At 53.7% G+C, this 22202-nt stretch overlaps 11 protein-coding genes across 11 annotated transcripts; 5 read left to right on the plus strand and 6 right to left on the minus strand.

The window, feature by feature from the left end:
- The first annotated feature begins 516 nt into the window (after window positions 1-516).
- BJX68DRAFT_144771 (Saf4/Yju2 family protein) lies at window positions 517-1961 on the plus strand. The gene is made up of 2 exons (XM_071036548.1): window positions 517-652; window positions 769-1961. Exons 1-2 carry the CDS (start codon window positions 640-642, stop codon window positions 1863-1865), a joined length of 1110 nt encoding a protein of 369 aa, XP_070903966.1. The 5' UTR covers window positions 517-639; the 3' UTR covers window positions 1866-1961.
- Window positions 1962-3690, minus strand: BJX68DRAFT_144768 (serine/threonine-protein phosphatase 2A activator 1). Its single transcript, XM_071036547.1, has 3 exons — window positions 2920-3690; window positions 2514-2865; window positions 1962-2462 (listed from the first exon to the last, which is right to left on the minus strand). Exons 1-3 carry the CDS (start codon window positions 3543-3545, stop codon window positions 2058-2060), a joined length of 1383 nt encoding a protein of 460 aa, XP_070903967.1. The 5' UTR covers window positions 3546-3690; the 3' UTR covers window positions 1962-2057.
- Window positions 3691-3692: 2 nt separating this feature from the next.
- On the plus strand, window positions 3693-6210 carry BJX68DRAFT_227616 (uncharacterized protein). The gene is made up of 2 exons (XM_071038705.1): window positions 3693-5852; window positions 5914-6210. Exons 1-2 carry the CDS (start codon window positions 3860-3862, stop codon window positions 6099-6101), a joined length of 2181 nt encoding a protein of 726 aa, XP_070903968.1. The 5' UTR covers window positions 3693-3859; the 3' UTR covers window positions 6102-6210.
- Window positions 6211-6516: 306 nt separating this feature from the next.
- Window positions 6517-7632, minus strand: BJX68DRAFT_227617 (uncharacterized protein). The gene has a single exon (XM_071038706.1). The coding sequence runs from the start codon at window positions 7230-7232 to the stop codon at window positions 6660-6662; it is 573 nt and encodes a 190-aa protein (XP_070903969.1). The 5' UTR covers window positions 7233-7632; the 3' UTR covers window positions 6517-6659.
- Window positions 7633-8871: 1239 nt separating this feature from the next.
- On the plus strand, window positions 8872-13028 carry BJX68DRAFT_144790 (M protein repeat protein). The gene is made up of 3 exons (XM_071036549.1): window positions 8872-12587; window positions 12653-12723; window positions 12771-13028. The coding sequence occupies exons 1-3, from the start codon at window positions 9273-9275 to the stop codon at window positions 12874-12876; spliced, it is 3492 nt and encodes a 1163-aa protein (XP_070903970.1). The 5' UTR covers window positions 8872-9272; the 3' UTR covers window positions 12877-13028.
- BJX68DRAFT_144800 (uncharacterized protein) lies at window positions 12765-14408 on the minus strand. The gene has a single exon (XM_071036550.1). The coding sequence runs from the start codon at window positions 14167-14169 to the stop codon at window positions 13180-13182; it is 990 nt and encodes a 329-aa protein (XP_070903971.1). The 5' UTR covers window positions 14170-14408; the 3' UTR covers window positions 12765-13179.
- A 166-nt stretch (window positions 14409-14574) lies between these two features.
- Window positions 14575-15186, minus strand: BJX68DRAFT_227624 (uncharacterized protein). The gene has a single exon (XM_071038707.1). It carries the CDS (start codon window positions 15135-15137, stop codon window positions 14649-14651), a length of 489 nt encoding a protein of 162 aa, XP_070903972.1. The 5' UTR covers window positions 15138-15186; the 3' UTR covers window positions 14575-14648.
- Window positions 15187-15930: 744 nt separating this feature from the next.
- Window positions 15931-18551, minus strand: BJX68DRAFT_227626 (mitochondrial intermediate peptidase). Its single transcript, XM_071038708.1, has one exon. The coding sequence runs from the start codon at window positions 18453-18455 to the stop codon at window positions 16071-16073; it is 2385 nt and encodes a 794-aa protein (XP_070903973.1). The 5' UTR covers window positions 18456-18551; the 3' UTR covers window positions 15931-16070.
- BJX68DRAFT_227628 (apolipo protein O-domain-containing protein) lies at window positions 18552-19664 on the plus strand (the record flags this gene model as incomplete). Its single annotated transcript, XM_071038709.1, has 3 exons — window positions 18552-18677; window positions 18743-18811; window positions 18883-19664. The coding sequence occupies 3 exons, from the start codon at window positions 18555-18557 to the stop codon at window positions 19525-19527; spliced, it is 837 nt and encodes a 278-aa protein (XP_070903974.1). The 3' UTR covers window positions 19528-19664.
- Window positions 19665-20941, minus strand: BJX68DRAFT_227629 (putative Golgi reassembly stacking protein). The gene is made up of 3 exons (XM_071038710.1): window positions 20708-20941; window positions 20568-20651; window positions 19665-20499 (listed from the first exon to the last, which is right to left on the minus strand). The coding sequence occupies exons 1-3, from the start codon at window positions 20870-20872 to the stop codon at window positions 19735-19737; spliced, it is 1014 nt and encodes a 337-aa protein (XP_070903975.1). The 5' UTR covers window positions 20873-20941; the 3' UTR covers window positions 19665-19734.
- A 79-nt stretch (window positions 20942-21020) lies between these two features.
- On the plus strand, window positions 21021-22096 carry BJX68DRAFT_227632 (RNA methyltransferase). The gene is made up of 4 exons (XM_071038711.1): window positions 21021-21173; window positions 21234-21332; window positions 21397-21689; window positions 21763-22096. The coding sequence occupies exons 1-4, from the start codon at window positions 21097-21099 to the stop codon at window positions 22011-22013; spliced, it is 720 nt and encodes a 239-aa protein (XP_070903976.1). The 5' UTR covers window positions 21021-21096; the 3' UTR covers window positions 22014-22096.
- The last annotated feature ends 106 nt before the right edge of the window (window positions 22097-22202 follow it).

The raw sequence follows: 22202 nt of genomic DNA on the forward strand, positions 1-22202 counted from the left end.
TGTCTCGTTGCTTTAATCGTCTAGATGGGATACTGGTGGTGTTGAGCGTTGCGAGGAGGCTGGGGCGTGGGAGTAGTTAGGCAAGGGGCCCGACTCCTACAGAGACAAACCATCATTTACTACATACGAAGGATAGAATGTGTTAAGATAGTAACATAAAATGTGCCTGCCACATCACATGGGTAGTTGATTCCCAAGAGCTCATAATCCATTTTAGCGGCTCTGTCGAACGGACGGCTGTACGCCTCTTCAGCATAGGGGAGGGGCGCGACTTGGCTCCAGGGCTCGAGCGAGGGGCGTGCTTTTCTAAACAGTTAATTAGAAGAGGAACACACTGGGAAGCCGTTCCTTCCTTGCGAGCCAGCCCTATACGGAGTACATCGCATGTACAATAGTGAATAGCTTAGTGCATTTTGCTTAGTCACCGAGCTGCATAAGCTCCACCCCACATGCACAAAACGTCAACGCGGCAATAACCTTATTGCCGGCTCCCAACTCTGACTTTAACCACGCGCAACGCAACGCAACACACAAGGCACAGCCGTACAATGATCCTGCTGTTCCCCGGAAGGGCGCAAACAAGTCGAATCTCGAGAATCTGTATTTCGCTTCGCGCCGCAGCGCGAGGCACCACGCAAAATGCAGGGTTTTAGTAAGTGAACAGTTTCCTATCAAACCCCGAGCTATCGCATCGCATCCGCAGGATGTGCTCTAGACACACAAGGAAGCAAGCAAGGATAAAAGAAACTAACACATCTTCCTCCGCAGATATGGGCCGCTATGTCCCTCCGGACCTCGAAGGCACAACAACCGGCAACGCCCTGCATTCCAAACACCCGCTCGGCTCGCGCGCGCGCCACCTCCAAACGAAAGGGGCGCTAATCGTACGCTTTGAAATGCCCTTTGCGACATGGTGCACGACCTGCGTACCGGAAACAATCATCGGACAGGGGGTCCGATTCAATGCGGAGAAGAAGAAGGTTGGGAATTACCACTCGACGCCGATCTACAGCTTCCGGTTCAAGCACAGTGTTTGCGGTGGATGGATTGAGATCCGTACGGATCCGAAGAATACGGCGTATGTTGTTACTGAGGGGGGCCGGAGGCGGGATTATGGTGTCGACGAGGCGGGGAATGCTGTTGGGGAGATCCTGGTGGGCAAAGCCGAGGCTGGAACGGATGACCCCTTTGCAAAGATTGAGGGTAAGATTGAGGATAAGCGCGTCGTCGATGAGGCGCGGACTCGGATACTGGAGTTGCAGCGCCGGCAGGATCGCGACTGGGATGATCCGTATGAGGTCTCTAGACGGTTACGGCGCGGGTTCCGGGCAGAGAGGAAGGTTCTTGAGAAGAAAGAGGAAGGGAAGGAGGCGCTTAAGGAAAAGATGAGCCTGGGTATTGACATTGTGGATGAGACGGAGGAGGATCGACTGCGGGCTGCGATGGTAGAGTTTGAGGAGGGTGTTGGGCTTGGAGGCGGGTTGCGGACGAAGGCGTTGTTTGACAAGCCGATTTCATCTTTGTCTTCGACTACGGACGCGTCTAGGAAAGGAAACGGTGTGAATGGGAGCAAGAGTGTAAAGGGCGGGAAGCGGAAAGCGGCGGATCTTGTTGCGGAGAGGAAAGCAGCGTTTCGGAGTGAGTTGACGGGGAATACGCGTGCTGCGCTTGATCCGTTTCTCAATGATGGGGATGGATGGCAGCCGGGGGGCAAAAAGAAGAGGAGGGTGCTAGGCAAGGGAGAGGGGAAGAAGGAGGGTGATGCACAAGCCGCTCCTACGGACACGGCGCACAACACTGAGGAGAACCAAGAGACAAACCGGCATACGTCTGCACTGGTTGACTACGGGTCCGACTCGGAATGATCATGTTGTACTTGTATATCCTTGGGTTTGCGAAGGCGTTGGAATGTTTTTATAGATGATACCCAGATAAGTTGGTTTGTCAATGTTCACTCCCGGTTCACTCTTATGTCGAGAATGAGAGATTCATAATACGTGCTTCATGACTCGTTACAAAAATTTGACTGAGGAATCCGTGCATGAAAGCCCACGGAATCATCGCTTAGCCCAAGGGGCTTTCGTCGGCACATGTCCCGCAGATTCTGAATCACTCGAGGGGGCCGGTCCTGGTTGCGCACTCGCCCAGGGAGCCCGAGTCGGGCCCATCGGGCCTGGAGGTAGCCGCGACGTCTCTGGCAGGGTGGATGGGACGCCTCTAAGATTCGTCGATGGTGCAGGAACCTTTACACTCGCCCACGGAGCTCTAGTTCCTGGCCCTGCGGGATGTGTCGCCGACGGAACCGTTTCCTCTGGCCGCCGTGATGGCGCCGCTGTGTGAGCCGTGGCTACAGGCTCAACAGCATTGGGATCCCGATCCCAGCTAAAGAGCGACCCGAAGGGGAAATGTTGCACGACGGGAAATTTTGAAAGAACTTCGGCGTTGTACATCTTGATCATTCCCTGCGTGCTGTTAGCAAGACATTTTAGACCCGGCAGCGGTGAGAGGCGTACTTTGTTGATCTTAGCCCATCCGGCCTGGATTCCGGATATATCATACAGCATCGGACTGTGTTCCCAAAACGGGCCTCGCTTGACATCATAAATGAAGCCGATTGCGGAAAAGTATAGATTTTCTCCTCTTTCTCGCTCTACAATGTTGGCCTTGGCGACTCCGCCAGGCGCTGGGGCGTCCGGGAGCGAGCCTTCTTCTGGGACTGGATCTGAATCTGATAAGGCGGGTGCGAGTTGTGCGGCGCCGAAGATGTAGGGGATGAATGAGTGGTCGTCCAGACCCCAGACGCCGTGCGAGCCTGCGGGCTCGAGTGTATATCTCTTGATGATGGTCCGCACCAGTTCGAGGTACCTAAAGCAAGGTTAGATTGGATGATAGGTTAGAGAGGTACAGCAAACTACTCACGGTTGAATCACACCCAGTACGATTGCCCGTTCCTCCACACCTGGACTATTCTCGGGGAAGCCGTGGAGCTTCCAAATCCCTGCTAGGAAAGCCAGGAAGCTCAGCTCATGTCCCGTACCATAGTCCAGTCTCTGCGGACTCCCCCAGCTACCCAGAAAATATGAGACAAGCTCTACCTCTGCTGTTGGCCCACCCGGATTCGATGATGGCGTTTGCAGAATATCCGTCGAGAGACACTCCTCCAGTAGGCTTGAAGCCCGGCTCTCCACTATTTGGTACCACTTTCTGAAGCTGACATTGCCAAATCTCCGTGGGCCAGTATCAGGGGGAGCCTCTTCTAGGATTGCTTCGAGCTTTGACAGTAGCTGTTGTAGCTGCCGGACTGGTGCGGAGTATTCAACGGCGTCGCTGTTCAAGGGCCAGGTCTGGACTCGCCCCTCGGGGAGTTTCGTCGGAAATAAGGATCGGTTTAGCTGCAAGAGAAAGGTCATGATATCGACGTAGGCTTTGGACGTCAGGAATTCGGCGACATCTTGCCCCTCGTTGATGCGTTTGCTGGGCTGGACGAAAGTGTGCCCCGCAGATCTGTCGAGCTTGGGCAAAACACGCGCCTGCGAGCTGGCCATCTCGTTTCCACTTGATGTTCTTTTGTCGCAAATTTAGGACAGAATTAGAGGTAGATCATCAAATTAGAAAAGCGTTGTGGGGATGTTCCTGGGGAAAGACACGAGTGTTCTGAGGAAGCTTGCATCCATGACGCCATGAAATCCATTTTTGGGGTCGCGCTTCGTTTGTCTTGTGTCAAACATGCCCGACCTCAGCCATCACACCACTAAATGACGCGCCAGACATCGCCGCGGAGCTTCAATTCTCACTGAGTGACCTTCTAACTACTAATAATGCTAGTCACACCGCATTCGGATGATTTCTCTCGACCAAGATGCCGCCGACGCGCTCCGGAAGCTCGCGTTCGAAGAAGCGCCCCTCCGCGGTGGATATCCTCAATAATGTGATGAGTGGAAAGGATTCAGCTGCAGATAGCCGCCAAGTGCAAAGCGCCCAGCCAGTTCGCCAGCTGCGAAACATTCCCCGAGCTCCCCGCCGAGATATATGGGAGGTGCCCAATTCACCTGAACCCGCGCAAAGGACGTATTCACAGTCATCGCCCCTGGCCGACGATGAACCCTTCACCCCACGACGATCTACGCGTCTACAGAACGTAGCGCAAGTGCAATCCAGTCCCACCATGGCGAGGACTCGGGCAAAACGTACCCAGATTGAGCACGTTGAATCGAACGTCGAAGACGGGGACTCGTGGCATCCTTCTCAGGAGCCGAGCAGTGATGAGTCTGATAATGGGGCGGAGGAATTAGTTGGTGATGATATCGACTTCTACGGGAACTTCAATGTATTTTCAGACGATACCCCTCGTACCCGGTCTGCGAGCACCAAATCACCCACCCCGTCAGCAGCTTTGAGGCAGGACCTTGAACGAGTCGAGCAGGCACGGGTGGCTCGCAGCGAGTCTGGGACACCTAGTAGGGTGATCGAGCTCAGATCTGGCAAAAAAAGGGATACTCTACCGCGCTCGACGAGGTCTACCCGGTCTACTCGGAGTGCCGCGGAACCTGGCCCTTCAATTGTGATCAACCGCAGCCCAAGCAAAGTCCGCGAGACCCCAGTGCCAGATAAGAAGCCGAGGTCCAGTCGTCTATTACGTTCCGAGGCTCAAGATGTTGATGGCGACGTGGAAATGGGTGACCATGTCTCAGGCCGGGTAAATGGACATCAGGACACGGCCGACGAATATACCGGATCCGCGTATACGGCTTCCAACTCCAACGAGCTATCCTCGGAGGCTGATCCGCCTTCGTCACCGGACACAAGGGCTGGAAAGCTCCGACGCCCACCGAGGCCTTCCCCGGCCGAGTCCCGGAAATCAGGTTCTGGAGGGATATTCTCGTGGTCGCCTACGCCGGAGTCGTCAAGCAATCCATCTGCTGCTCCGCAAGAATCTAACCGCCAAGAAGGCGAATCAGAAAATCGTTCTTCATTGGTACAGGTCTCCCGTGCAGAGCCCTCAGGATTCCGTTGGACCCCAGAAGCGAGGCGACCCAAGAAGCGATCGAGGCGGCGTGTCGTCTTCAGCCAGAAGACCCAAGAGCAAGAAAGCCCTTATCCTCGTTTCAAAGAGGCTATGGAAATCGGACAACAGCAAGAAAATTGGAAGGCGTTGATCAAGGAGGCACGCCTGATGGAGCGTCCCACCAATCCGACCTTGGCGAAACGCTTTCAAGATATCCTTGATCTGATATCCCACTCCCAAAAATGGTACGAAAGTTTACCTGATGATCCGGATACTTCTCAGGGCCTCTCTTTGAAAGAAGCTCGCAAATCCGAGAAACTGCTGGACAGTATCTCGACCGAGGGAGATGCAATACTAGACCGTGTCTTCTATCGTGTCACCAAGCGGAACGAATCTTCTCAAGAGCGAGGCCTGAAACTATTCGGTGAATTTGAAGTTCGCGTTATCCCAGCCATGGTACGATTGCTATTTGCCATATTTGACGCATATCATACCGATCCCGAGCGTTTCGCCCTTGTTTACAATCACCTACACCGTGCCTTGAGCTTAGTCCTACGGTTTTGTAACCGTATGCGGAGCTTGACAAGGGAGCAGTATGTGCGGTGCACCACGCGGAGCAAAAATCTACTTCAGCCTCTCCGAAACCTAATAGAAGCATCTGAATTCGACTCTCTGAAGAAGGCCGAGCCTGAGCCTGAGCCCGAGACCGAATCCGAATCTTCTTCCTCCGACGGCGTGATATCTATCGCAAGCGACGATGATGTAGCTTCTGCTCCGGCATCGACTATCAGACAGTTCTCGGATGCCGAAGGTCGGGCGCTCTTAGATGGGTTACAGCAGTTCCAAGGTATGTCCTCTTGCTCAACTCATTCTACTTGGACCGCACTAACAGTCATTTTCCCCCATAGGTCGTGAGAGGTACATCCAGATCCTCAAGAACTTTAGTGAACTCGAGGGACGCACGCTGTCGGAAATACGCGAGGAATCTCGAAGGATGTGCGATAAATATGAACCCCTAATCAGGGACGAGCTTCGCACTCCGGAAGGGCGAGAGCCATGGCGCTGGTTGCTGAGCGTTTGGGACCAGGCTTCATGACTGGGGAAGTATGTGTCACCTCGGGCTGCGTCGCTACATATATATGGTAGAGTCATGGTAGAATCTCGTGATCAGTATTGCTACGTAATATTGTTGTACCTCAAGGAGAATCATTAGAGGCATTTCATAGATCGTGTGTTCAGGAAGCAGCGTTTATCTCCCTATGCTCAAAATCTTCACATATACACTCCAATGTCGGATATGTTGATGGTATTTACTCTCTAGACAGCTCGAAGGTGGAAGTCCGCTGATGGAAATCTCCACAATTACAGGTACAGCGTGAATGGATGTTCTGGAGGCGAGCCGTCGAGTTGCTCGACACGCTGTATGAGGATTGGGTAGCGATGGCTATTGATCATGCCATTTCTAGCCTCACACCAGTATCTACAAACATGATACAAACTATGATTACGAAGGAAAGCATCTGTTAACAACGCCCTGTATAGTCTTGCTACTACTCCATGAGGTACCTATGCCTGCCATATATCTCACTCCGTACCTACGCGCCGACCCCAAACCAACCGCCGAAACCACCTGTAACAAGCCCATCAGAACCTTTCATGCAGCGCCGTGTCGGTCGCCCGAATAGACATTGCGATACACTGCTTGTCGAAGAGGAATGATAAGCGTCCATCCACGGTGTATGATAGTGCCATGCCAATATTCATGGCCCACAGGTTCGCTTCCACTGTATACCGCACCCACGTGAGAGGATCCGTCTGGTCTAGATCGCTCGAGCTCTTGCCGAAGCTGCTCCAGGTACCGGCGATCGAAGGGTGTGTTGTCCAGGAGGTACTGTAGGATTTGCATGGTTCTAGTACATGCACGTAGCATCGCGCGCTCGCTCCGCGTTATCTCCTGGAGGTTTGAAGGAAGGGGTGTCCAGGTAGTGGTCGAGGCACGGTCTAGGGCAGTTGTGGTAGTGGCATTACCTTCCACCAAGAAAAGCTCTTCCACCCATTCAAATATGCCAATCAAATGGGTTTGAACAAGGAAATTGCCCATTTTACTGCAACAAGCCCGCAATCGTTCCAGCGCTAGGCGAGGGAAGCCGAAGGGTGGACCGCTACCGTTGTAGTCTTGTGTTAAAAAAACATCGACCTGGTCGAATACAGTGGCAGCAAACATCATGTTGCTATGGTAGGGCTCAAGTTAACACCAATGCCCTCAGTGCGGAACGAACCATCGAAAAGTGCCCACTCTACTCCCCATCGTCTGGTTCCACGCCGGCCGCAAGGCACAGATTAGCAAGGCGCGGATTAAGCAGTTGGATCGCGCGCGTGTGGTGGTAGATTGTTTTCTGACTAAACCAGAGTGTAGGCAGGCTGCGGAGCCCGTCTAGCTGCGCGGAGGCAAGATAGAGTGTTGCATGGAAGAGGCACGGGTCTGTGGATAAAGCCAAGCCATGAAGTCTGGAGGTGCAAGGCAAGGCTATCTTTTTCCACTTCTAGGTCTTGCAGGCCGATGCGGTGTCGGACTGGGTTGATGTTAGATGAAATGTCCTTCCCAAGGGTATGAAACAGAAGACAGTGGCTAGGCTGGCCGTGGAAAGGTGGCTTACAGAACTTAATAAGCTCTTGGAAGTGGGGCTTGGCTTCAACAGGGTAATCTGGCTTGTACTCCACAGTGTACAGAGGTAAGCCGGGAGGAAAGAAGTGCTGAAGCTTTGGTAGGTGGACCTGGTCAAGCCTTGAAAAGAAGAAATAATATTAATCATTATTTGTCCAGTGCTTTGAGTTGGATCTCTATACCTTTTACACCCCCAACAGCATGGATACGATCTATCGCACCGCTTTCTTTGGTTCTGACATGAAGAACATGACTTTGATTTGCTTTCCCAAAAGGCCGTCAACATCAACAAGCTCGCATTAGTAGGTTCTGACGCCTTCCTAGCTTATCTCCCGACTCCTCTATAACGAGAAATCTCGCCTTCCTAATCCCCGATAAGTCTAGGATATATTGCGAAACAGTCGCATAGAAGCCTTGTTATCGGCTAGAATGTATTATTAAGCAGTTCTATAAAACGAGATCCTCGCTACAGCGAGAGATTTTGGCAGTCTGACTTCGTTCCAACGTAGCTGAGATGGTGATGCTTACAGATGATAGACCTCTAAGTCAGTATCTTTCCAGTCAATTCTTTGAGTCAATCCAGATTTTCGAAGCTGTCGTCGCAAGCTCTAAGCTCTTGATCCAACTGCCTTTGGGCACCTTTCGGGGCTTTCGTTCTACGTCCAAGGAACCATGGATCCAGATGTTCCGGAAACCACACAACCACGGACCAACATGACTACCCCTGACGCGTTATTTACTCTTTGTCTCCTACCATCACTTTCAACAACTATTATTCCATTTTACTCTTTCCCTTGAGTGGTCACTGAACAGGTCGAGAAGACGAGTCAGCGGTGGTAGGCCATTTCCCAAAGCGGCCTAGCGCACAGGTGACCTGTTGCTTCCCCCTCCTTTTTGGCTCTGGCGTGTCTGCGTTGTTCCTGCTGCGAGTCGTTGCTGTTGCTGTCCCCCGAGTCAACCCACCCCTCCTCCTCTCCTTCTGCTTTTTATCCAGTCGCCTAATTCTCTAATAATCCTTCCTCAGCTGGTTATTGCTTATTGATTCCCATTTGTTGTGTGATTTGTCGTGTACACCCTTAATTAAGTACGCGCCTGTTCTTTTGTTTCAGTCCCATCCCCAACTCCTCATCTGGGTCGGGCGCGCCGCTAACAGCTCACCGTGCAGTATACAGTCAGACATCTGGTGCAGCTGGCTGATTGAACGCCTCAGATCGCCAATTGGACGTCAGCAACGTGGTACGGGTGAGTTGTCAACTGATTCAAGTTTCCCTACGCATCGCAATTTGCTACCCAAACGAAAAGGAGTCGAGGCTCTCTCGTCTCCGGCGTTATTGGGAATATCATGCCTAAGCTTTGGCATTCAACGATACTTCAACTGCGGGATCTCCTTCCGCTTCCTCTTTTGAAAGCTCTCCTGCAATCCCTTTGTTGAAATGTTGTTGCTGGAGCGGTGTGCCTCCGCACTATTTTTTTTGCTTTTTCCAAGCTAACCTCGCTTTTCTACACAGCTCCTGACTTTCCTACAAACCGAAGAAATACCAGCGACGCCAACCCTTATTGTACCCTTCTCGCCGCCCATTTGTCCAACCGCCGGTCCCTGCGATGTCTTCCACAGAGGACCCTATCCCCTCCGCTCCTCCGGCCGAGGTTGACACGGAGGATGTCGCACCGGCCACTCCAGTGGAATCGAGCATCATGTCTGGCAGCGAGGAGCTGATCACGAGCCCCGAGGCTTCCAACAACAAGGAAAACGTAAAGGCCTCCCCCGTGAAAAAGACCACCACCCCGGCCACCGCGACTAAGCGTCCCGTCACTGGAACGTCTGCGACAAAACGTCCCACATCCATTTCAGGTACAACCAAGACTGCTTCGTCCACTCGGACTTCCACCTCAAATGGCGGTGTTCTAAACAAGCCACCCACACGGCCGTCCACCACATCGACCACTGCTCGCAGACCTCTCAGTTCGTCGACTACCGCCTCCCACCGCTCTCGACCATCACTCAGCTCCGCGGATGAGAAGTCACGGTCTGTGGCTAGCTCCGGTGATGAGAAGCGGGGTATCTCTGGAACCGCTAAGCGGATGTCGCTCGCGGGCACCACCACAAGTAGTAGAGCTCCGGTCAAGCCGACCTCCACCTTGGATCGACGTTCCAGTATAGCGTCTACGACCGGATCGCGCACCAGCACCGTCTCCTCCACAAGACCTACTACAAAGGCCCCAACCACAACCACCCGTCCTACCACGTCTACAACTGCCTCACGAACGGCTACACGACCAACAGCAACTTCAACTGCCACTAAGAGGTTAAGCACCGCGCCAAGAAGTGCCGAGGAAAATGTAGAGAAGTTACTGTCTCTTCAGGCCAAGCTATCTGAGAGCGAAGCGACTGTGGCCAGCCTCAAGGCAGAACTCGAGGCAGTGAACGAAAAGCTAGCTCAGGTACCACAGACCGAAGGCGCTGAAAAGGACCAGGAGGAGGCTACGAAGGCACTCCAGGAACAGCACACGGAGGAGATCAGTAAGTTGGTGGCGAGCCATGAAGAACAGCTACAAAGCCTCCGCACTCAGCTCGAGGAGGCAGAAGCAAAGAGAAAGGAAATCGAGGAGAAGTCCCTCAGGGACTTGGAAGATGCGTCACAGGTGGCAGCCTCTCAGGGTGATGAGAAGTTGTCTGCGGCTCTGGATGAGTTGAAGCAGTCGCACCAATCTGAGCTGGAAGCTCTTTCTCAAGAGCTTTCCGAGCAAAAGATTGCGGCTGCCGGGTATGCCGAACAGATTGAAGCTCTCAAGGCGGAGGTCCTATCCAAGGCGAATGGCCTAGAAGTCGCTACCAAGGGATTCCAAGATGAGAAAGAATCCGCCCTCGAGCAGTTGCGTGGAGAGCTGCAGGCCGAGATTGAAAGTCTTACCAGGTCCAAGGATGAGGCTATCCGTGTTGCTGAGGAGTCTGCCAAGCAGTCTGCTGCCGAGTTGGAAGAGAAAATTGCTTCCCTCGAAGCCAAGCTTGCCGATGCCGAGTCCGCCGGTACCCAGGGTCGGGAGCAAACTATGGCTCAGCTTGCAGAGAAAGAGAAAGAGGTGGCCGAGCTGAAGGAGGCCGTGGAAGCAGCCAAGCTTGAGCTTCAGCAAGCAGGCGAGACCTCCGCCAGTGTGCTTGCTGAGAAATTGAAGGCGCTCGAGGCAGGTCATGAGGATGCCATTGCCAAGCTCAAGGCCGAGCATGAAGAGGCTCTCGCAACCTCTACTAGTTCACATGCAGAGGAGCTCGCAAGTGCGAAGACGGCCACCGAATCCGCCAGCGCCGCTCATGCTCAGCAACTCGACGAACTTCAGGCTTCTTTGAACAAAACCAAGGAGGATGCGGTGAACGAGCTCAAGGCAGCTCACCAGGATGAGTTACAGGCTCTGCAACAGAAGCTTTTCGAGGCTGAGGAGGCCGCCCAGAAGGCCCGACAGGCCTCGGAGGAGGGTGCCAGTGCCGCTCAAGCCGTTGCTGTTCAGGAAATCGAATCGCTCAAGGAGAAGGTCAGCACGTTGGAGTCGCAACTCACCACAGGACAGGACGAGATCAAGTCCCTCCAGGCTGAGATTCAGGCCAAGCAGGAGCAAGCAGACGCACTTCAGCAAGCGCTCATCACGTTTGAGACCAAGCTCAAGGCGAAAGATGCTGAGCAGGAGGGTCAAGTAAAGGCTGCAGAAGGGCGAGCTGCGGCTGCGGAGAAGGCTTTGGAAGAACAGACCCAACAGGCTGCTGCTCTGACCGAGGAGCATGCGAAGTCCCTCGAAGCGCTCAAAGCCGAACATGCTGCTGAGCTTGAGAAGGCCAAGGCCGAAGCGTCTGGATACCACCAGCAGGCTCTTGCAGAACTCCAGGCCCAGTACAATGAGTCATTGACCAAGAACAGCGACTTGGAGGCTTCTCACGCCGGCAAGATCGAAGCACTTGAGACGGAACTCAAGTCTACCATGGAACAGGTCGCCGCGCAGAGCGCCAGCCACGCCAAGGAGCTTGCTGACCTTCAGCAGCAGCACGAGGAAGCCAAGATCAAGCTGCAGACAGAATTAGAAAGCTCGCAAGCCTCCAAGGCTGCTGAGAATGATGCAGAGCACAGCAAGGCAATCGAGGAGCTTCTCACCGCTCAAGACTCAAAATTGTCCAGTCTCCGGTCTGACCTAGAATCGGCTCACCGAGCTAAGCTGGGCGAACTCCAGCAATCCCATGATGCTGCTCTCGAAGAGCTCAAGACTCAACTCACGGCTGCCCAAACTGCCGCCCAAGACACCTCTGTCGTCGACGGCTTGAACGCGACAATCGCGGATCTGGAGAAGAAGCTTGCTGCCGCTGAACAATCCAGCGCCGAGTCCAGCACACGACACTCCGCCGAGCTTTCTCTCCTAGAAAAGGACAAGAACGAATGGGAGCAGAAACACCAGGCAACGGCTGCTCGTGTGGAAGAGCTAGAGAAGGTCGTCGCTGTTCTGGACAGCACTAAGTCTCAACTCGAGTCGGCGTCCAAGCAGGTCCTTGCGGCTCAAGACGAGCTGTCGCGCCTTCAGGCCAAGCACGATGCCGTTACCAAGGAACTGGACGAATCCAAGTCTCATAACAACAGCATTCAGGAGAAGCTGGCAGAAGGAGAGAAGGAGATGAACGCCCAGATCGACAAGAACATGAACCTCCTCACTCAGCTGGGCGAGGTTGAGTCGTCTATTTCCGGTAGCCGCAAGCGAGTCAGGGAGCTCGAAGCCGAGCTTGCAGCGCTGAAGGCCGAGAAGGATGTCATCAAGGGTTCAGGCGTAGGACTGCAGGGTAGCCGATGGGCGGACGACGAAAAGGAGAAGGAGGCGGGTAGCGAGAAGGGAGAAGCGACCACAGCGGAAGGTGAGGACATTGGTTCATCGATCGAGGGAACGGTGGGGTCTCCCCGTCATCGTGTTGTCTCTCGTGCACTATGAACGATCGCTAATAGAACTGGTAGATGGCCAGCATACAGGAACAGCTTAAGCATATCCGATCCGCGAATGACGACTGGTACGATGAACACCGTCGGTAAGTAGCCCTCTGAAACATGTTATGAGCGCAACTGACGAGTCTAGACTCGTTGGAGAGCTAGCACAGCTATCACGGCGGGCAACGCCTAATCCCCCCAGCCAGCCAGCGACGCCGCAGCCGGAGGGGCTGACAGAGGCTGTATCACAATGAACGCTTGGGTGACGTATAAGTGACCTTGTGGGACGACGGGGATGTTATTTTTCTTCCATTCTTTTCTTTGTATCTTGCTTGTATAGGATTAAGATGTATGTAATAAACTGCTCAGGATACCCGATTGAAGTGCCGTTGCTGGGGTGGATTGTTGCTCTATGTGAACTGGGTCTGGGCAATGATGAATTTATTATCTGAGACATTGATAATTTGGTGTATCTTGCAAGGTTCGGTAATTATTTATAGCCTCCGCCAGAACGCCAGGAAATTCGCCGATAAGTCTCTGAGTTGGTAGTTGCGTCGTTAAGGCTCCTTGGGCCTGCCCCACGGCGCCCAGGATACTCGAATGGGCAGGCACCACGTCAACCGGCCTCCATCCCGCTTATCTTTCTTCTCATTCTCCTTCTCCTCCTCAGCCGTTCGCTGCATCTCCTGATACCGTTCCGGGGTGAGAATTCCCGGTGGTGGCGTGGGCGGTCTCGGCAACGCCCAGCCCGCAGGAAGATACCCATGCGCACCGACAGGAAGGAATCGTATCGCGGGCGAAGCGCTCGGTGCAGCCCGGTCGTCCCGCACAGAGAGACTAGTCTCAGCCGCAGACGCAATCGCACTTCCAGTCGCAAACGGAGCCCCCGACCCCAGCTCGTGTTCAGCTGTGCCCGCCGTCCTCTCGATCCCCTGTCTCTGGAACTCTGTTTCTGTTTCTATTTCGAGGTTGTCGTTGTCCGGTGATGAGGCTGGCAGTCGCGGGAGTGGGATCCGCTTCTGGCGTTGGTGTTCGGGGGATGGCGACGAGGTGAATGCGCGGCAGAAGGCGGCATAGGAGTCTGAGAGGGGGTCGTTGGGTGAGGTGTATTCGGTTTGGATGTGGATTGTCCGTTCGTCGCGGTATGAGATGGGGTTGTTGTAGTTGTGTTCTGGATTGTGATTGCAGATTGGATCCTGGTGGGGTTTTATCCCCAGTGACGACGAGGACTGCGAATGCGACTGTGAAGCCGAAGACTTCCGGGATAGCTTCGAGCTCTGGGCAGTTGTGGTCGGGATATTGTCAGGGATAAGCGTGTTCGCCGTAGTGGTTGCAGTGGTGGTATTACTTGTTGCAGTAACAGTGGTTGGATCCGACGGCTGTCGAGGCGAGAGGAGATGCGACGAGAACCACCGCTTCAACTTGAGTTTCTGGGTTGAGGGGCCCTGTTTTCGGGAACCGGATCGGGGTGGCGTTTGCGTCGAGAATGAGTAGAGAGATGAGGAGGAGGAAGATGTTGAAGAGAAGGATTCTCGATGGTAAGCCATTTCTCCCAGAGACTAAAGTAGATCTCGATATAGACCGGAGTGAAAGGAAGAACAAACGAGCAGACGAAAAGAAGACGGAAAGAGGGGTGCGATGAACTGTCTGTCTGTCTATCGAAAGGCAAGCAAGCAAGTAAGCTTAGCATGGAATACAACTACTCGTAGAGGAAAGTCGTACAGAGAAAAAGCATGGGAGCCCAGAAAGGAGAAAGAAGCAAAAGCAGAGGAGGGACCCTGGAGTTGGAGGGGTGGTCACTGGCCATGTTTGAGTGTGATATATCCCGCTGCCATATACTATTCATTGGGAATTACTTGAGTCTTACTATTACTATACTATAGTATGCGATATTCGGCCGTTGGCTCGCTCGTTAGGGCTCCAATATACATTCAGCTGCGGCCGTTTTCTCGGCACATCTTGGCTGCTATCTACAGAGCACTTTATCCACCGAAGATCCGACCCGTATGATCCATACGATAAGCACCTAGAAGAAACGCGGTTTATGTACAATCACCGTTCGGGTGGGCTGTGCAACACGGACGGGGACATTGTAATCACGACCACAACCACTGAGACTGGAGATCAATCCAACCTCAGCAGGGCTAGTAGTGTCCGCTAGTCTACAGGCAGAAAAAGTGAGGAGGGAGGGAGGGATGAGTGTAACTTGTACACTTGTACACCGTTGAACGTCGGTCAAACACATGCGGGACTCCACTGCTACGACGTGGTCGGTATCCTGCAAGTGGTACTTGTCTGACGTGTTCAGAGGCGGGTTTGTTACTGTACGAGGAGAAGCTGGGATTTGGAAATGGGCTGGTTGAGCCGTGTTGTTGGGAATAGGGGCCGTAGTCTTCTTCATGCTGCGACTTTGAGGATTGGGTTGGGTGGATTCGGTGGCTGTGGAAGATGGGCCAATTGTGTTGTATGTACAGGCTTTGGCGAGTACTCGGAATAGAGACAATTCGAAAATCATGGATAGGGTTCAAGAATAGGACCCGGAGTAGGACCCTGAAGTTCGGGGCAGAATCTATGTTAAACGGTCTAATACTCCCGTGATCCTGCGCAGATTTATTGTTGCCGACGGGGCAAAGTGACTCCGGCACGGCTGTGACGTGGATTGTATAAATTGCTGTGGCGCTAACAAGTGTGGAATCCCTGTCAGAGATCTGGAAATCACTTGCATGGTTCACGGTTGTTATTGTTTTGGCGCCAGAGACCAAGATTCGAAAGGACTGCTATTCAGGGGACTGTTCTAAGAAAGAGACGGATTGTTCGCTCCATGCGTTGGGCGCCTCGTATGACCAGGATATATAAGGAGTGGACAGCATCCAACCTACAGAAAGGGAGGGAACAACCGCCCGCACTGCCAATCTACCAGTGGCTGCATGTTAGTAAATGGTTATCTATGAGTCTGATAGTTCTACTTCGGAGGAAGTATGCAAAACCTCATGGACCACGATCTTAGGACATTTAGCCCTAAGATCAACGAGATACAGCGTTTTTAAACGCCAAACCGGTTTCAACATCGCCCTGCGCTGTACGGGGCAGAATTATACCGCCATAGTTTACTACACGTCAATCATCATCAGTGGGACTCGATAACCACAAAAGTAAGATGATTTTGTTTTATGTTATGATTCACTATTGCCAACTGTTCGCTGTGTCACCGTACTTTCATCCATACTTAGGGCTATAAATACTGCCAGCAGCCGACCCCTGAATCGTCTCCCCACAATCTCACATACATGCAAGTCGATATTGACCAGGCCCACAGTTAGCAGGCAGAAACTACATATTACCAATGCAGCCATATCTGCATGCGCGAGCATAATGCATTAATCTACTAGTGTACAAAATAGGAATCTATGTACGTCCATAGTACACGATATAGTACAGTGGTTATCTATCAGCCGGAAATCCCATCCCGGCCTAGTCCCCATCGCCCAACTTCTCGCATCGCCTCGTCTCCACCTTCGACGAGTCTCCCGTTTGCATTGGACGCGTTCTGCTCGCCCAACACTCCGGCAACGCACTCCCATCCATTCCGTCCACCGCCCCAGCGGAGGACCTCATTCTTGTAGCGCTCGCCGGCCTCGCGGTCGACGGCCGCGGCACCGCTTTCGAAGACGTCCTCCCAGAGCTTGTTCGCGATCGCGCGGTCGAAGATGTAGCTGTAGTATGTGGCGCCGTAGCCGTAAAGGTGACCGAAGAAGCCCTGCCAGGAGGTCGAGGGGCGGCCGTGTTGGTCGACTGGGTCGGGGAGACTGGCGTGTGTCGAGTAGACTTGCTGGTAGAGCTTTGTGGTGTCGAGGAAGGAGTTTTCGGTCGCGGTGGTGTGGTAGGCTTGGTCGACGAGGGCCATTAGGATTTGGGCCTCGTTTTCGACGGCGCCGTAGATTGCGCCGTGGGCTGCGCGGTCCTGCGCCATGCGGTGGATCATGGTTTCCGAGAGGGGCTGGTCGGTTTTCCAGTGGCGGGCGTAGAGGGCGAGGACGGAGGGGTCGGTTGCGAATCGTTCCATCAGCACAGAGGGGAGTTCGGCGAAATCGGTGGCACAGCGCGTGCCTGAGATGCCCTGCAGTCGTGTTTGACCGAGGATTGAGTGAAGTGCGTGGCCCATTTCGTGGAAGAGGGTGCGCACGCTGTGTTCGCTTAGGAGAGTCGGGGTGGACGAAGATGGCTCGGGAAAGTCGCATACGAGTGCGATGGTAGGGAGCTGGCGGAGAGTTTGGGTGTGTGGATCGATGGCTGTCGCCATGCCGTCGTTTGGATGGGCGATGACAGCAGAGTCTTCCATTGCTGCGGACTCGGCTACCTCCTCCGGTGTGATTTCTCTAGCACAACGCAGAGTAAAGTGTGCCGGGTTTGGAAGCTTGCCCGGACGAGAGAACAAGTCACAGTAGATGACAGCTAGTGGATGGTTTGATTCGTTGACTACATCAAGACGGCGAACATCTGATGTCCATGTTTCTCCTGGACCAGCCTCTTGAGGAACCAGACGAACGCCATATAGGCGATCAAACAGACGCGATAGACCTTGCATGACAGTTCCTAGCGAAAAGAACTCGGGGATGGTGGCCCACTCGCGCGACTTGCGCGCTTGTTGAGACGTCTCGTATTGGCGCACCCGTTGGTGGACATAGTATGCGTGGTCCCATGGCTGGAGTTGGCTTCCCTTTTGGGCCTGAAGTTGAGCAAGCTCTTCCTGTACATCAGGACGATTGCTGGTGACCAAAGATGTCAGAAACTCTGAAACAGCCGCAGGGCTCTTGGCCATCTTGTCGGTCAAAGTCATGTGGGCAAATGTGGGGAAGCCCGCGAGCTGAGCCAATTCAGTGCGCTTGGACAGCAACTGCTCCAATCGCTTGACCTGTCGAGAGCTAGCAGTGCGCGTAGCCTCGTATATCTCGCGGCGTACATCCTCATTGTGAACGGAGCGCAGAGCCAGGCGCGGGATCAACCCGACTGTTGGCACGGCGGCAGACCGGGGGTTCCAGCGCTTGATCTGCTTGACCACGATGGGATCCAAACCGCGCAGATCATTCGTTGGGACAAGGACATGTGAGCGCGCAGGCTCAGCACCATGAGCAAAAGCTGATCCGAGCTGACTGATCTCGTTGGAGAGGGTGACGAACCGTTGCCGTTCGGCCGGAGGCATATGAATCGCCGAGTTTGCAAAATCCTGGAGCAGGATACGCGCAACAATGGTCTCCTCGGAGGACCAATGGGCCGTAACGGCCGGGTCAGCCAGCGCGGTGCGCAGCTGATCATGAAGCCCAGTCGTGGTGTTGAGTACGTTCATGTACTCGAACATGAGGGCATAGGCCTGGCCCGCAGCCTCTTGCACGGGCGGATCCGGGTGGTTGGCCCGGATAAAGTCGGACAGGTCAATGACGCGGCATAGCAGGTCGCTCAGTCGGTCCAGCTGGCGCACCAGGGACCGGTATTCATCGACCGTCGACGCGGACAGCACTCGAGTAACAATCGCCTGGCATTTCTGCAGCGATACCTGCGCAAATGTGCGGAAGCCCTCGGGGGTTGTTAAGTACTGGTTCTGAACTAGACCGGTCGGCTTGCGGTTGGGAGAGAACGAGGCGGACTTGGAGAATTCGTGCCAGAAGGACTGGGAGTCGAAGACCCGGCGGAGGGTATCGTCGTCAGAGGACTTGGAGGACGAGGAGTGAACAGGCGAGGCGGAGGCAGACGCTGTGCGGAGGGAGGTGGTGGTGATGGCGCGACGGTGCAGGCGTGGTTGTAGTCGACAAGCGCGACAAATCCACGGTCGCAGCATATTAACCAGGTAGAGATATATAGTACATCGAAAGAAAAGCAAATGAGGGAATATGAACAAGGCGAGAGCGCACGAGTGAGGTATGAAGAATGGATGAAGATGAACAACCGACTGCGGCCGAAAAAACTTGGCACTTTTCTTCGGACTTCATTTCATCATCCAACCTCTGCTCCTGCACTTCACCTTCCCCCCCCCATTGCCCACATCATGGCTCCAGGCAAGGTATGTACCAATTATTCATTCTTATTGACTCGCTTCAAGCAGCAGCTAACCAATTGCCCTTCCAGAAACTCCCCATCTCTCTGTTGGCAGCCGCCGTGGCTCTCTATCCCGGGACAGCCTATGCCGAGGAGCCCGTACGTCCTCCCTCGCGACACAGATACCCAAGGGTTGAAGCTAAGCTCGAAACTATAACTAATAACAACAGAGAAAACCCATCTACGATGACATTCCCTCCGAATCCTCCGTCTCCCCCATCCCGACCACCCCTAGCACTCCCGCTCCCGCTCCCGAACCTACAAGCACAGCTCTCACCACACCCAAAGCGCCCTCGTCCCCGACCCCAACGGACATCCTAACCGCCCAGGTCCGGCAAGGCCGTCTCTTCCTCTACCAACAATCGCGTGCCGCCGAGGTCGCCTTCAACGATATCCTCTCCCGCGCCCTGCACGTCGAAAACGCCTTCACCAACACCATCGCTTCCCTGGCTCCCTCCCCCGAATCCGGCGAGAAACTGCTCCCCGGTGGAATTTATGTCGTCGTCGCTGCCATGGCTGGCTCCATTGTTGCCCGTAATCGCGGCCGTTTCCTGCGCGGCACGACACCGCTCGCCTTCGGTACCATTGCCGCTTGGTCCCTTCTTCCCGTGACGATGCGGAATGTCTCTGATTTGATCTGGGAGTATGAGAAGCGGGTGCCCGTAGTTGCCGATAACCATCTGCGTCTCCGAGAGCAGGCCGAGTACATCTGGACCACTGGTGTGGCCCACAGCGGCATGGCACGTGCTCAGATGGAGGAGAAGATCGGGGATGCTAGGAAGAGGCTGGAGGAGGTTGTGAGCAAGGGAATCTGAACGGAGTTATCCTAATGCTCCCTCACTGTGATTTGCTGGTTTGACTTATCTACATTCTGATAGCGGTTGGGCCGTGTCCTATAGCGCACGTGTATCTGTAAGAGTTTTCCGATGGACAGGTTCTAGACAGTTCATTTTTCGTTTGTATCATCGAAAGAAAATTTATAACGCCCAAACAACGCCTGAATCCCGTCAATAGTAGGGTTTCTATTCTGCTTCCTTCTGTTCTTCTTGCGGCCCGGCCTTGGGCGGCGGAGGAAGCGGTGTTCCTCTCCGGGACGGTACACTATCTTGCTCCTTGCTCTTTTGCTCGCCTTCTGCAAAATAATCATCAAACGCCTTGTGAGGCGATGCCCTTGCTCCTCCGCGCGCTTTCCTCCCGTGGTGAGATACCTGCGGAGCAGATGCAGCGCCAGCGGGGGCCCACGGCGGGGGTGAAGACATATTCGCGGGGACAAGGAACTGCGGTGGCTGCACAGGAGCTCCGGCATCTGCACCAGCAGCAACCGCCTCCGCAACAGGCGTTGACGTCCCATCTGCGCGCGTCTCGAAAACAACCTCCCCGGGCCCCTCAACCTCCTCTCCTAACCCAACTGGTAGTCGGTGTAAAGCTCCATAGCCTAGCTCAGCCCCCAGGGCACCTTCACCACCCCATCCGCGTGTGGGCACCAGGTCCACTGTGCGCACGACATCAAACTCGCTGTTGTATACCCATAATACTAGTGTGCGGTTCAGATGGTCTTCAACCAGTTCCCCTAGCGCAGATTCTCCTCGTAACGTGCCGCTAGGCGTGCCAATAATGTAGTCGGAGTGAGGGAGGAGGCCGGCTCTGTAGGCTGGACTTAGAGGAGAAGGGATGTTCAGGACATGCCAGATGTGTTGTGTAGAGGATAGCGGGGCAAGTTGGACGGCGAGTCCTAGGGTTGGGTTGGACGGAGGCACAGGAATTGATACTGTATGTGTTCGTTGGCCCTAGGCAGCGCATTAAAAACATTCGTCAGCTAGTAAGCTCCGCAATAAGATACAAGAATGGTACATACCTTTGCGCTCCAGACCCCGAATGTGACCCGCGATCCAGCGCAATTGCGCACTTCGGCTGCGAAGAGGTTTGGGTCAGGGTCATCCTATAAGCATTAGTACTTCACACTGTGAAACACATATAGACAGGAACCAAGCTTACTATCAATCGTCCATTTATCCCAACAATGAAGTCAAACCATGGCTCAAGAGGCACCTCGGGATCCTTGTTGCGAAGGACCTGGAATCCGAAGGCGTTGTCGTTTCGCGACTGCTGGGGGCTGGGCTCGTCTAGGCGGCCGATAAACCTGTTCAGTGCCCCGAACATATTGAAGGCTTATATGATCGACTTCAGAAGATAGACAGTGAAGCCGAGAGCTTGATGGTCGAGCGAAGCTGTCCTCAATAAGAGATGCAAACAAAACAAACCCGCGGTTATCAGTAGATTTCGATGCCGAAGAAAAGCATCACCTTCGAGACAACGCGCGACGGAGAACTTTACTCTCCTCTTCCTTTAGTTCTCATCCATGTCTTGATCACAATTGAGCCACCATGTCTGGTGACGACGAAGCGCCCCCGGAGGTCCACCACTATGAATACCGTGGCGAGGTGCCCTGGGACATCCAGAAGTACGTGCTCCTCTCTCAGTACGCATCGCAAAGTGCCTCACGCTAACTGTGCCTTTTTAGTTACTGGTCTCAGCGCTACGACCTATTCTCCAAATATGATGAAGGTGTCTGGTTAACCGACGATGCTTGGTTTGGAGTCACCCCGGAACCCGTCGCGACGTACGTGAATTTTCCTCGGAGTCTCGAACCGGAAATGCTGGTCTGACCTTAATTCCATTTGCAGCAAAATCGCAGACCATATAGCTCGCGCTGCCCCCGTCGAACGAAAGATTCTGGTGGATACCTTTGCTGGTGCCGGAGGAAACTCGATCGCGTTTGCGCGCTCTGGGCACTGGAAACGAGTCTATGCTATTGAGAAGAATCCAGCAGTACTGAAGTGCGCACAACACAATGCAGAAATATATGGTGTCGCAGATAAAATCACCTGGTTCCTGGGCGACTGTTTTGAGATTCTCAAGTCTAAGCTGAAGGACCTTGCGCCGTATAGTGTGATCTTCGCCAGTCCCCCTTGGGGAGGTATGTTACTATACTGATTGCCTCAGGAGCATCGTATCTCTCGGAGTTCTTCTAACTCTAATGTTTTCTCCAGGTCCTAGCTATCGAGGAGACGCAGTATTCGACCTGCGGACGATGGAACCGTATTCCTTGAAGAAACTCTACACCGAGTTCTCTCTATTTACACCACACGTGGTCCTCTACCTTCCGCGCACATCTGACCTCAACCAGCTGGCGAAGATGGTTAAAGGTGATAAGCCTGCTCCGGTGATGCACTATTGTATGAGGGGAGCTAGCAAGGCGTTGTGTGTGTTTTACGGGGGATTCCAACTTGAGATCGCTTGATAGATATCCTGTATCCATGTACTCTACTTTCAAACCTTCATAGGACATCAGGTTCTTGAGAGATTCTATCTAACAATTGCAACACTTATCGTGAAATTCTCCAGCATTTCAAACAAGCTAATTGCCCGATGTGGCCTAGTGCCCCGCCCTATCTTCACGTGGTCGGCGCCATTCAATCGACCCTCAGTT

Source organism: Aspergillus pseudodeflectus, assembly GCF_044049435.1.
Source record: "Aspergillus pseudodeflectus strain CBS 756.74 chromosome Unknown BJX68scaffold_4, whole genome shotgun sequence".
Lineage (NCBI taxonomy): Eukaryota > Fungi > Ascomycota > Eurotiomycetes > Eurotiales > Aspergillaceae > Aspergillus > Aspergillus pseudodeflectus.

Coding starts and splice junctions, on each gene's coding strand:
- BJX68DRAFT_227629 (XM_071038710.1), bottom strand. CDS start 20,872: ATGTTCGGGGCACTGAACAGGTTTATCGGCCGCCTAGACGAGCCCAGC. Junction 20,652..20,707: donor GGATAAATGGACGATTGATA/GTAAGCTTGGTT, acceptor TAATGCTTATAG/GATGACCCTGACCCAAACCT. Junction 20,500..20,567: donor TCGGGGTCTGGAGCGCAAAG/GTATGTACCATT, acceptor TGCGCTGCCTAG/GGCCAACGAACACATACAGT.
- BJX68DRAFT_144790 (XM_071036549.1), top strand. CDS start 9,273: ATGTCTTCCACAGAGGACCCTATCCCCTCCGCTCCTCCGGCCGAGGTT. Junction 12,588..12,652: donor GTTCATCGATCGAGGGAACG/GTGGGGTCTCCC, acceptor TAGAACTGGTAG/ATGGCCAGCATACAGGAACA. Junction 12,724..12,770: donor TGGTACGATGAACACCGTCG/GTAAGTAGCCCT, acceptor TGACGAGTCTAG/ACTCGTTGGAGAGCTAGCAC.
- BJX68DRAFT_144800 (XM_071036550.1), bottom strand. CDS start 14,169: ATGGCTTACCATCGAGAATCCTTCTCTTCAACATCTTCCTCCTCCTCA.
- BJX68DRAFT_144768 (XM_071036547.1), bottom strand. CDS start 3,545: ATGGCCAGCTCGCAGGCGCGTGTTTTGCCCAAGCTCGACAGATCTGCG. Junction 2,866..2,919: donor GTACTGGGTGTGATTCAACC/GTGAGTAGTTTG, acceptor ACCTTGCTTTAG/GTACCTCGAACTGGTGCGGA. Junction 2,463..2,513: donor GATGGGCTAAGATCAACAAA/GTACGCCTCTCA, acceptor AACAGCACGCAG/GGAATGATCAAGATGTACAA.
- BJX68DRAFT_227624 (XM_071038707.1), bottom strand. CDS start 15,137: ATGATTTTCGAATTGTCTCTATTCCGAGTACTCGCCAAAGCCTGTACA.
- BJX68DRAFT_227617 (XM_071038706.1), bottom strand. CDS start 7,232: ATGATGTTTGCTGCCACTGTATTCGACCAGGTCGATGTTTTTTTAACA.
- BJX68DRAFT_227626 (XM_071038708.1), bottom strand. CDS start 18,455: ATGCTGCGACCGTGGATTTGTCGCGCTTGTCGACTACAACCACGCCTG.
- BJX68DRAFT_227632 (XM_071038711.1), top strand. CDS start 21,097: ATGTCTGGTGACGACGAAGCGCCCCCGGAGGTCCACCACTATGAATAC. Junction 21,333..21,396: donor ACCCCGGAACCCGTCGCGAC/GTACGTGAATTT, acceptor TTCCATTTGCAG/CAAAATCGCAGACCATATAG. Junction 21,690..21,762: donor CGCCAGTCCCCCTTGGGGAG/GTATGTTACTAT, acceptor TGTTTTCTCCAG/GTCCTAGCTATCGAGGAGAC.
- BJX68DRAFT_227616 (XM_071038705.1), top strand. CDS start 3,860: ATGCCGCCGACGCGCTCCGGAAGCTCGCGTTCGAAGAAGCGCCCCTCC. Junction 5,853..5,913: donor TGGGTTACAGCAGTTCCAAG/GTATGTCCTCTT, acceptor TTTCCCCCATAG/GTCGTGAGAGGTACATCCAG.